The sequence below is a fragment of the Cyprinodon variegatus genome, unplaced genomic scaffold, assembly GCF_000732505.1.
Source record: "Cyprinodon variegatus isolate N-32 unplaced genomic scaffold, C_variegatus-1.0 Scaffold205, whole genome shotgun sequence".
Lineage (NCBI taxonomy): Eukaryota > Metazoa > Chordata > Actinopteri > Cyprinodontiformes > Cyprinodontidae > Cyprinodon > Cyprinodon variegatus.
The window spans coordinates 438154-451391 of NW_015150658.1; the positions used below are offsets into that span (position 1 = coordinate 438154).

The following is a 13238-nucleotide window of genomic DNA, read 5'->3' on the forward strand; positions in this document are numbered from 1 at the left end:
GCTAATTATCTCAAAGTATAACTCTGACAAAATGATGAAATGAATCTTATCATTATATTTAATGATGAGAAACATCATTAACATCTTACATGATTTTCCCATTTTCTTCAGATCTAATTCTTCTTTTTTTTTTTACAGATTAAGCAGTGAGATGGGTCAAAAAAGCATAAAATGCATGTCTGCACGTGTTCTTGATGTTCTTAAAGTGTTGACCTTAGTGCGAAAGCTCCCACTGCTGCACTCCACAGGATTAAATGGTCCTTAAAATGAATTGAGGACACATATTGGAGGCAACTGATCTCTACTGGATTTTTTACGGTTCTGCAGTTTTAACAGGGTTACACTTTAGAAGAAAAAAAGGTCAGATTTCTTCACTGCACTTAAATGAGACAAAATCTACAACTTATGTGTTTCAAATGAATTGTACAGTTCTTATTTTCTGTTTTAGCAAGGGCTTTAGAAGTAAACTGAGTGAGAGAAGCTTTGGGTTTATGAAAGGTTCTGCAACTTAATAAATAAGATGATAATATTCATGGCTTTAGATCATGCAACTCTTTTATGCATTGCAGCTCCCTACATTTGCTATAAATTATTAAGGATCTGTTGGATTTGTTAATAAATGTTGATAAAACTGAGACTTATTTATCAATTCTTAACATAATGTAATTTTTATTATGTAAATGTAGGAAGAAAAATCATCATCAGCTTCCAAATTCAGTCCAAAAACCTTGGCAGCAGATATTAGGGATCAATGTAAATATTGGTATTAGCCTTTAAAAAATCTGCATCGTTCCATTTCTAATAAGCATATGATTGTAAAGGTTATTCAGATTAAATTCATTAAGTATTTATGGCCCGACACATAAATCTAGTGTTTTGTTTGGCAACATTTTGTGCTTGAGAGCTACAGCGAGAATTGCCTGGACTTACCCGTCTCCACATCAGTGATCACAGCCGTGTTGTCAAATGAGCCGGTGAGGAGCTGTTGCCCACAGGGGGTCCAGCAGGCGTCACGCACGGCTCCCGAGTGGCAGGTGTAAAGCCTGAGGCATCGTCCACTTTCTGCTCCATCCCACACCTGCCAGACATGGACAGGAGCCAAAGTAACAAATAAACCCACCTTCCTGCAACTAAATCCCTTTACTACCCATTAGATTGTATAGTTATGAAAAGCTATGCTTCAGAGAAAACTTGTAGCTTTGAAATCTATGGCAGTTCAAAAAATCCCACATGTAAAGAAAATCAGTGCATTGAACTGATTTGATTTTCAAAGCAGAATCCAAAGGCAGAGATTTCCTCCTAACTTTGAATAAACTTAAAAAACAAAAAAACAAAATTAAATTACAAGATATAAATGTAAAGAATAAAACAAAGGCATTTTATCTCTATCTTAAAGGTGATGTTTGAGCCAGTCCTGAAACCAATATCTTATTTCTTAAATGTAGGGCTAAAACAATTAATTTGATTGATTATTGAAATAAACATCAACTATCATATTAATCGATTATCATTAAATGGAGAATAGAGACTGTAAAACATGCCTGTAGCTGACAGAGCAACCCACATAGAGCAGCAACTATATCAAAATTGTAAAAAAAAATATGTAAACATTTTGCATTAAAGATAATTTTTTTTTTTCATCTGTCAATATGTTCTATCCAGAACTCCTAAAGTGGAAACATTTCAGTTTAACCTGGTCTAATTTAGTAAAAAATCTTCTGTAAGGAACCTGTTTGTAACGGATTATTAATTAAAAATATATTCGACATATTAATCAAATTGCTAAATAATCGTTAGTTCAATTCATTTCGGTTTATTTATATAGCGCCAATTCACAACACATGTCATCTCAAGGCACTTTACAGTTCACAAGATCATACAGTCAAATTGATTCAAATCAACTGGTTTTCTAAGGAAAACCAGTTGATTGCATCGACTCATTGACTCGAAGGCAATCCCTCACACTAAGCATGCTTGTGGCGACAATGGAGAGGAAAAACTCCCTTTTAACAGGAAGAAAAATCCAGCAGAACCAGGCTCAGTGTGAGCGGCCATCTGCCGAGGCCGACTGGGGTTCAAGGAGAAAGAAGCAGACATAGAAAACGAAGCAGAGATGCAAAAGGCAACTGTCAACCAGCTCCACAGGCGGCCCAGTCCAGGAAATACTCTGCCAGGCAGACGAGCCCCAAGCCATCTCTCATGTCAGACGATGGAGAGAGCACATCCAGTCAGTCACAGTCAGAGAAACAGGACTACACTGAAAAACAGGCCGATCTCCAACATCTATAAACAAAGGTGTTGATGCATACTCATATGCATTAGACAGCATCCAGTATCAGGCTGGAAAATAGGAGTTTTCTCTGGTTGCTTGTAAGCGAGTTGCAGGCATGTTTCTGTGAAATGTTTAGTGATAAATAGAGAAACAGTGGAAACTGGGTGATCACTCATTGGTATACTTAAATTGACGGTCCCCCCAACTTAAACTATAATAGTCAATCTCTATGTTTGATTATTGAAGCATTAACCCTTTGGTCCAACTACAAAAACGTGCTTGCGATGCTTTAGGCCCCACAGAGAAAGAAGAAAAACACTAAAGTTTGTTGCAAAATTAGCCTGTTGCTAACAGATGGCTCTATCTCAGCAAAGTGATAGAAAGTTGAGAGGAAGGAAAAAGTGTGGTAAGAAGGATTGTGATTCAGAGCCAGTGATCCAGATTCAGAATAAAATCTCAGAAAATCCCAGAGTTTGGAAAAAGGTTGGAGAGGATAAGAATTCATAGCTTTACATCACACTGCTGTGAAGAAGGTGGATTTATGCAAAAGGAACATTGTCTAAGTTCTACTTTTCAGTAGGAACACAGATGTTAGCTTATAAATGTCGTCTGATGTGATAGTCACATTTTTTGATCAACTGAATCTTGATGTGAAATCATTCACTACAAAGCCACATATTCCACTCTTTTCAAATTAAATGACTCAAAGAAATGAACCTCTCAGCTATATTCTCATTCCCTAAGAAGCACCAACAGACCATAAATAAGCTGCTGAAGTTAAAACAAAGGAAGCATTGTGTTTATTTTCTTTATAGTTTTCTTAGCTTTTTCAAATCGAGCAGTAATGACATTTTTGCTAATTACTTTTCATTTTGCTAATGATCAAACCTAATTAATTCACTCAGAAATGCGGCAGACACAAATTGCGATAAAGCTTCTATGTTTAAAAGAAAAACACTTTCCTAATTAACCACATTTAATGCTTTTGAGTGTGGTAATAAATCAGGTGTTATGGCTGTAATGGATTCTTGTTGTGAAAGGTTCCTCTGATAATAGACTGAGCAGGAGATGAAAGCGTGCAGCTATGGCAGCCAGGACTGCAAAACATGACATGAGGGGGAAAACAACCTACATAAATAAGTGAGGTGTTAATCAGCCATTCTGCAACTCGTTTTGTGTCTGTCTTCTCTTTCTGATCCATATTACGAAAGGATAACTTGGTGAAAATGTTGATCAGGTTTCTAATCATCACGCCTGCTTCCCTTTGATAAACACCAGGCCATAAAGGCCTCTCCGTGAAGCCCAGCTTGAAATCCGACGGGTTGTCTGGTCTGGAGCCGGCTGAGGTGAGGCGTTAATGATGGGAATGTTTTCCCTTCCCCAGCATTACCAGGCACCACAGAGGAACTTTGAAGATCCGCCGAGCGTGGCCGATCCCTCTCTGCCTCGCTCTGTGCTTCATTATTTAAAAGCATATGAAACAAGAGCGAGAGGAACTGTACTGCTGCTCCCAGGGGAGACAGAAAAGGCTGACGGATAAGAGAAGAGTGACATACTAATCCAACTGGCAGAAGTTAAACAAGCAGAATGCCAGAGATGGCTCCCGGGGTGGAAAAGAGATGGCAGCCGCACTTTTAATTGCGTGATGTTAAATCTGGGAGAGATCCATCTATTAGGGGAGCTTCTTTTCGTCGTGCAGTAGGATGGGGCTGATCTCTGTGTGATCTTTGACTTAGAGAAACACTGCCATCTGAAGGCGACAAGAAAATCTCACCAAAACATAAAAAAAACAGCAACACAATAACCACATATTGAATCTTACATAACAGATCTTAAAAGCACATATCAGCAATAATCAAACTAAGACTCATCACTGGAAAAACAACACGGCTCTTTTATTATCGTGCAGCAGGAATCCTTAGAATCACTCATTGGGGCAATCCCTTCATTAAGAGTGACTCCTGATAGGTAAAACCAAGCGGTAATGGGGGTTATTAGCCTACAACTGCTGCTTCACACCTGCAGTAGCCATGGCGACAACCGATGAAAACAGGCTGGAATAATAATAAAAAGCCTGACAGACAGGGCAGAGGAAGCAACGTCTGAGGCATGAAGGATGTCAGCTGAGAACGGGAGCAAAGAGAGAAGAGTGAAGACTTCATTGATTACATCCCGGCTCTCTATTCAGTTCACGAAGAATAGAAAACAAAGGCTGAAGTCAAAGTGGTGAAGGCCGTAACAGGCAGAGCGCATTGTGGATGTCTATTAAGGAACAATAATGAGTGACAAGCTGGCATAAATCTAGACAATAAAACCCTGCTTTAAAGGAAGCTATAATTTATCATGATTACACCTGCAATCTTCGGCCCTGGAGGGCATTATAGAGGAGTGCAGCAAAATAACGGACGTCCCTGAACATATTTTTCAGCAGCGTATGCAGAATTGAGTCCCTAAAAGGACATTTGAATGAACAGACACACTTTCTAAAGCAGGAATGCAGGAACTGCTTAGATTTAATTTATTCAGCTCCCCGTAAAAAGGATAAACAAGACCCACCTTGACTTGATTATCGCTGTTCTTTAGAAATTATTTGAAACATAATGGACAGTTTTGGCGTTTAAAGCTTCTCTCACATTATTTTTTCCAACCTTGGCACGATTTAATTACATCTAAGCACGAAACATTTGCACTGTTTTGCTTTTTAAACAACAGATACAACAAAATGTGTGTCCCCTCCCTGCCTGAGTTGAATAGGTTCTGCTTCAGGAAAGCATTTCCAAACCATGACACCTCCACCTTTATGCCTCCCAAATAACATGGATTCAGGGAGATTTACTGGGCAGTTGCCTAGTGCCCCATAAAACTCTGTTTAAATGTATAGTTAATACAACTATTCCTTATTTGTGCATATTAATTATGTTTTGGATAAAAACCCTTTTGCTAAAATGCCATTAGAACGCTTATAATATTAAGTTTGTCTCAGACCCTGCTTCGGTGTCCACCACATTGGATCAGTCCATTTGCTGCACATGTTCAGAAAGGTCCAAACAGACACCAGCAAACCCTTTTAAAACAAGCGCACTGTTGCCAACGTAGTGCTTTTGTTGCCATAGTTAGCAACTTATTAGACCCCTCTAGCACTTTCATTTCAAAAAAGCACCTAGCACCAAATCTAGCAACTTTTTTATGCTACTGGAGACTTTGGCGACAACATAAAAAAGCAGCGAACTCTGCTCTCCAGAGCAAGTAGATTGGTAACCTCGCCTCCTGCCTTTTACAATCTTGTCTGCTGTCATGATTCACAGCCTGTCTACAGTGAAAAGAAGGACCGTGTTATTGACTTTTCCTGTCGCCTTTTTGGAAACACAGGAAGGAACAATCAGCTAAGTGCTTAGTGCTATCTTTCATTCCTTTGGAGACAGCATGAAAAGTCAGCTGAGTACAAAACATAGAGGAAAACAACAAGAAAATGGACACAAAGAGAGGGACAAAACCCAGAAAAAAAAAAGGATGTCTATTCTATTAACATTTCTGTATCAGTATAATGGGTTTGTTCTACGTGTTGTCTTCTCAATTCAGAGGGCCCACTGCCTGTCTTTGCCTGGGGCCCCAAATTTCCTAAATCTGCCCTTGCATTGATTTATACTATAACTTCTTACAGCACTGAATTAAACACCTGTTTCCAAAAATAAATGTTTATTAAGCATCCTAAATGACTTGTGTACATTGTGTTTTTGCATCTAAAAAGATCTCAGCTAAAAGAAGCAACCACACCTTTAGTATGACCTTTTAAAACTATGTTAAAATAATGTAAAGAATATGATATAGCATACTGTATATTTGTAAATTTCTCTCTAATTATAATCAGAGTTTGAAGTGAGTTGAAATTTTAAAGTGTACTTTATTTAGAAAAACCAACACTGCCTCCTCCTGTCCTCCTGAGCCACTATCAGTAGAAAAGGAAAACTAAAGACAACAGTCCAGCTTTGCCAACTTGGGGACTTTATCTCTTTATTTGGGGGCTTTTCAGATCCATCTAGCAAAAAAAAAAAAAAAAAGAAAGAAAGAAAGAAAAAAAAAGCCTGGAGACAAATGTAGTGACCTTTTTCTGTGTTTAATGACTTCAGGTGAAAGCAGCCATCATTCTACTGTTACTGTCTCCCTATTCCTTAATTCACAAAGCGCTGTCTGACACACGCAGAAAGAGCTGCCTCTTCCTGAAGGCCTCATGCTGTCAGAGCACAGAGAGCAAAGAGGAGACCTTCTCTGTTTTCCCCTCACAAATCTAAACGTGTGCACAAACCTGCTGATTGAATATAAAATGTAAATATAATATTTAATCTAGTCTCTTTTCTCTGTTTTTTTTTTTCAGAAACTGTTGCAATAAATAAATTGATTAATTAAAATTTAAATTAATTACCAGATTACCACACAGCTTGAATCACTTATTCACCTCATAATGCTCTGATTACTGTCTTTTTGCTCAAATTAGATGTAATAATTAGGGGTACACTTCGCAAGTCCATGAAGTCGACTAGTCAATTTTCCCAAATATTTTCTGTTATAATTTCAAATTATTATTGTTTTTTTCATTTGCTTATATTCCTAATCTTGTTTAATATAAAAAAATGTAGATTTCTCAATTCACCAAAATAAAAATAGCTAATTATAGTTTGAAATTTGTAGTTTTTCGCCCAACATGTCATGGTTGACATTAAAACTTGATGATGGGATGCATGTTTTCACACATTTTTTCCAGCATAAATATGTATAGAAAAATCATTAAAAGTTTTTAAAACTGCTTTTGAAACATTTTAAGGCATTGATATCACAAATCAATGCCTTAGCACCCCTATAAGTTTTTTTTTTTTTCCTTTTTGGCGGTGTGAAGGGAGTGTGGTAAGTTTCAACTTCCCCTCTCCGTTATTTCAGGAATGATAATGACATTTTTCACATGTAGACAGTTAATTGGTTGTCAACGGTCGTATCAATATTTTCTCATTGTTGTTTTAATGACAACAATGTGAAACAAAGACCACATAAATATTAATTAATCATGGTCATGTCAACAACTGTAGCTTGCATAAATGGCCAAAAATGGCAGAAATGTCAGTAGTATTACTCATCAAGAGAACACAGTCAACCGTTGACAATTTGGATAGGCTTATTTTCATGATTCCTGCTTATAAAGCACAGTTTGTTTTAACAAAGGGATTAAATTATTGTAATACTTAAATTACTTGGTTAAATAAATACAAGTGAAATAAGGTAGTAAGAATAAATGCATGAACTGAATAGAGAAACAAAATCAACTGATCTAAAACTATTCAACTATTTCTATTAAATAGAAAATATCTGTTAAGTAGACTTAGATTTAGAATTAAACTTGGACAACTTTTATTGTCATTTTGTACACACAGAGTGTATACAAAACAAAATTTCATTTAATACAGCTCTCATGACATCTACATTTCTTAAAGTGCTTCAGTGATCAAATATAAACAGTGTGGGGTGGGAAACATGGTGCAAAAAAAATGCATTGATATGGAAGTTCAGAGCATTAAATATATGTGGTGCAAATATGCAGTATTTTTGGTTTGGTGTTATCAGTGTGATGCAGAGTCTGTGACATAATTTAGAGTTTTTTCAACAGTTCAGCTGTCTGGTGGCGATGGGGAAGAAGCTGTTGCAGAATCTGCTTGACCTGTCTGTGATGTATGCACCCCCAGCAATTTGGTGCTGCTGACCACCTCTACAGCTGAGCTGTTGGTGAGCAGTGGAGCGTGGTTAAGCCGGTACTTCCTGAAGTCAACGATGATCTCCTTCGTCTTCTCCACGTTAAGGATCAGGCTGTTATCTCTGCACCAGTCCACCAGCTGCTCTACCTCCTCTCTGTAGCCCAGATCGTTGTCGTCTCTGATGAGGCCCACCACCGTGGTGTCGTCTGCAAAATTCACGATGTGATTGGTGGTGAACATGGGGACGTAGCCCTGTGTCATCAGGGTGAACAGCAGGGGGCTCAAGATGCCGCCCTGAGGGGAGCCTGTTCTTAGGGTGATGAAATAAGAGGTGTTCTGTCCAACCCGGACTGATTGAGGTTCATCTGTGAGGAAGTCTAGCAGCCAATTGCAGAGGGGTTTTCCTGGGATGAATGTGCTGAAAGCTAAACTGTAGGCGTTTTAACAAAAGTGATGGGGTTAGTCTAACTTTGACTCCACATCCCCAGCTCATCAGCTCATTCGGTTGTGCGTGCCATTTACACTCAACAGAGACTGATCTCGGCACGGTTTCAAAAAGGTAGTGTGAATTGGGCTATAGTCTTGCTGGGATAATGTTACAAACAAATAAAAAAAATTCCCATTATAAAGTGTTAAAGTTTGCATGACCAAATGCAGAAGATTGATTGGATGTTGTATACAACAACTGCAGCAAAGCGTGAGATTTAAATAGCATTTTCTGTGACCTTGGTGGAAAGAAATCATGAGCAGTGTTGCTGCGTTTCTGTAGCAGGTAGGATTTCAAAGACATTTTTTGCAAAACATAGGTTTGTTAACCTTCACTGTTTCATTATCATTTGGTAAACTCATTCTGAAACTGAAAAGAGGAGCTTAATTCGTTCACAGAAAGCAGCTCCCCTCCATCCATCCTACACCATCTGCTGTGAGCAGCCCTCTCCAGGTGCCACACTCCGTGCTGCCATATCACTTCCACTTGTGTGATTATGCAAATGAACTCATTCATATTTAAATTATTAATTAGTCAGAGTTCTCAAAGGATGTTAGTGCAGCGCATGATTTCACAGACAGAGGCAGAGAAATGTTTGTGTGCTAGCAGGCAGATAGCTGTGCTGCTTGACCTTTACTATGGTACGATGAGGGATTGTTTTCTAGGTGTGAAATAATGAAAAGGCGCGGGGGGGGGGGAGACAAAGAAGAAAAGAAGAGAGGGACGAGGAAAGTCCCAAGGGTTCTGACACACATCCAGCTGATGGCGACGGACCGTTCTGAAGACGGTGGTTTGCGGTGGGAGTGTGAATCGATGCAGCAGAGCAGATATTGGTTTTCAGGCTGCATTAGTTTGCTACATGCTCTCAAAGTTTGGTAAGAGGCCTTTTTGACCTGGGTTACACCTAACTTAAATTATTCTGACAAGAAAAAAGAAACGGTTCTATATAGCACCTTTGATCTTAAGACTGTATATTCAGTAATTTGACTCAAACTAACAAAATTAAACACAATAATCTAAACAGGAGCGACCTAAAAAGGTATTTTTAATGGGTTCAAATGCCTTGTCAATAACAAAGTCAAATCGGACTCTCAACCCCAAAAATTGGACCAAACTCACAAACAACACATGCAAAGGAGAAATGCTGCAAATCACAGAAAATAGAGAGCAGCAAAGTGGAACCCCCCCTGCAAACACAAAACAAGTATGTGAAAAAAACAACTGCATGTTAAAGAAAAGCTGCAAACCAAGGAAATCTAGAAAACTGGAAGGAGATGATCAACACATATGGGATCAGAGACCACACACAGTACTGCGATGTAATGTCCGTGAAGCAGATCCTTTGCAAAAACCTTAACGGAATGCTGTCCAGAGGACATTTGGCGGGTGGAGAGCAAAGGAAGCTTTCCTTTGCATCTTTTTTAATCAGCTCCCGTTTATGCTTTTACTACAGACCTGCAGAACTTTTTCAAATTTGCTGTGAAACAATCTATTTGAACGGCGTTTGCACAGCTTGAACATCATAACTCTCAGCACAGAAATAGCATGATTATAGCAGACACACCGCTGAGTAGGGGTGTAAATCACACCCATCATGGCGATTCGATTCAGCATCAATTTTTTCACCTTACAGGCTAAAAAAACATTTCAAATTTGAAATTAATAAATGAACGCTGTAATATCAGCAAATAACAGAAGTAGCAAAGTTGTACTCCACCTAGGCCTATGAAAACCTCATTCACTGAAAAATAACAATGCCTCTGTGTTATAGATTCTGAAAGGCCTTGCATCAAAAACTACTGCAAGCGGAAAGAGGGTAGAGGCTAAAGGAAGCGAGGTAGGAGGGCAAAATAGGTTTAGCGCCACCGCAGCACGGGAGTCAGAATTACGTCCAGGAGCAAATGGATAAAAAAAGACCGGGGGAGGATGAATTGATACTCTTGCAGACGTGGTGATGCATCGCATCGTCGGCTGTTGAATCGATGCATCGATACAAAATGATTATTTACACCCCTACTGCTGAGTCACCAGTCATCCAGCTGACAGTCACGTATTCCACAACACGGATGGGAAAATCAATAAGTGTTGCATTCATGCATGTTAATGGAAAATTGAGTTGAAGGAAAAAGTGCAGCAGAAGCCAGGATAACTGCCACCTTGAGAGGATTGTAAGGCTAAGGGTGATCAAGAGTTTCGGGAGTCGAGGTCTGCAGCTGGAGTCAGAGCTTCAGGAAAAACTTTAAACAGACGCATCCAGGACAGCGTTCTGACCAGCTGTCTCACTGTGTGGTGTGGAGGCTGCAGCGCCTCAGACTTGAAGAAATTGAGAAGAGCGGTGAGAACAGCAGAGAGGATCATGGGGGCTCCTCTTCCTTCCATTGAAGACATTTCATCCCAGCGCTGCATGTCCCGAGCCTGTAACATCATCAGTGACCCCTCACACCCCCACCATGGACTGTTCTCCCTGCTGCCCTCTGGGAAGAGACTTTTCAGCATTCCATGCAGCTCCAGCAGATTCCGAAACAGCTTCTTCCCCACCGCCATCAGACAGCCGAATGTTGAATAAAAATCAAAATAATGTCACAGACTCTGCATTACACTGATAACACCAAACCAAAATATTGCATATTTGCACGGCATACATATTTAATGCTTTGAACTTCCATATCAATGCGTTTTTGCACCATGTTTTTTTCTCCCACACTGTTTACATTTGCTACATTTGTTCACTGCTGCACTTTATGGAATGAAATGTTCATTTACTGTCTGAAAAGCTGTACAAAACAATAAAAGTGCAAGACTGCAACTGTCCAGCTACATTATAAGTATGGTACCAGGGCCAGGGAGACAAGGAATGAACTGTGGCTCAGCAGTAAAAAAAAAAATAAATATATATTTTTTAGAAAAAGTAAAGTTTGCATTCAATTTGGAAATCTCCATTCCAGCATCTAGAGATGCAAAGAATCAAAGCGTAAAGTTTCCAGTCACTGAGGATTTGAGGTGCCAGGCCTTTTTTTTTCTTTAAATCCTTTCCAAAGTCTATTTAACCACCTACCAGGAACTTTTAGAGCACTCCATGCTTCCTTCTGTTGGTAAACATTTCATTTTCACCTGTGCATACTGCTAAAGGTTCTGATGCCTGTGTTACTCACATGCTGATATCATTAATGACATAAGTGTTTGACCTGAACCCTACAGAGAATCTGTGGAGTATTATCCCAGATAAGATGGGAGACACCAGAACCAGCAATGTAGATGAGCTAACGGTTGCTAGAAAAGCAAACTGTGTTTCCTGGATGATGCACAGACGCACAGAGTTCTATACTGCACAGTACATGCACAAACAGTTCAGTAGAACCAGTGTTAAAAACCTTTCAACAGGTGTCATGTAATATTTTTTTCTGAGAAACCAAATGTTGGGTTTTCATTAGCTGTCCACTATACCCAAAATTATTGGAAATAAACATTTGAGATGCATCATCTCACTTAAATAAATCTATGTATGTTTGCTCCACTTCTGCAAATACATCTAAACTGTTGAACTGGGCCTGCAAAATGCATCATAATTAGAAATCCAATAAACAGCATTTAGTCCATAAGGCTGTTTAAGCTAGAGAGGCCAATCCATTGGCTTCCAGCAAACCGTTCCCTGTTTCATTGCCTCACAGACTAAATGTCATCAATTCAACAACAAGAGGGGGGCTGTCATTACCTTAAAGGTCTTGTCCATGGAGGCAGACAGCAGCAGGTGGCTAATATGAGGCACGGGGCACCACTGCACAGTATTGACTGGCCCCTGGTGGCCTTCCAGACTCATTAAAAGCTTTCTGGGTACCCCGGCTGCTTGGGTTTTTTCACCGAGGTAATGCTTCACTCTGGATGACACGTCTGTGAGAACTGGGCCTTTCCTGGTCTGATTCCCTGAGACCTGCTCTGATGGGTTCTGAGTGCCGTCTGCCTCCTCTGACTGGATGAGTCTCTGTCTCTTGGGGATATATGGTCTGATACCAGACATGGCAGAATGCTGTCTTTTAGCTGGATTTGAAGCATCAGTGACACATTTTGGGAGACAGAGAGGAGGCTGCACAGGTCCAGTTTTCCTCTGATTCGCCGGGAAACCGATAGCAGCAGAGCTGTCTGTAAAATGCCTGTCTTTTCTTTCACTATAGTATTCCGTGTCCCAGTGTTCATGTTTAGGGTGAACAAGCGATGAAGAGCTACTTTGTTCTGTGACCCATCGATGATGTTCTATTGTAGTTTGTTTAGAAAGCGAACCTGAATGACTGGGCGTTAAATTAGGGCTACTAAATCCTGCAGGGTCTGTGTGGAACGTTGCTGCTGCTCCTCCGTCCACCTGAGGGGAGGGCTCCTCCTCTGACTCTGAATCATCATAGGCCACCAATGAAGACATCTTGATTTAACACTGAAAAAAAGAGAACAATTCTTAGTACCATTAACTCATCATTGGCCCAAAGGCGACACCTAGTGGCCACTTCAAATACTGACAATTACAAATAGATCATAAAGTCTTGCCTTATATCCAAGCTGTTAAAAGGAGAGAGAAACACAATGATGGAATTCATTTATTTTAAAACAAAAGAACATGGAAATTTACCTTATTTTTATTTAATTTCTTTATTATAACTACATTAGCTACATGTGTACCACCTGGTTAAGATGTTTAAAAAGCCTGATTATAAAATGTTTTTTTGCAGCAGCAGAAGTGGCTTAATCACACACT

At 39.5% G+C, this 13238-nt stretch overlaps 1 protein-coding gene across 1 annotated transcript in view; it reads right to left on the minus strand.

The window, feature by feature from the left end:
- Nucleotides 1-13238, minus strand: part of wdr25 (WD repeat domain 25) — a 41713-nt gene that overhangs the window by 22862 nt on the left and 5613 nt on the right. The window contains exons 2-3 of the mRNA XM_015379990.1: nt 12210-12920; nt 931-1078 (exon numbers count right to left, since the gene is read on the minus strand). Of these exons, the coding sequence (XP_015235476.1) occupies nt 931-1078; nt 12210-12908 (847 nt within the window). The 5' untranslated portion in view covers nt 12909-12920. The remainder of the gene's footprint in view (nt 1-930; nt 1079-12209; nt 12921-13238) is intronic.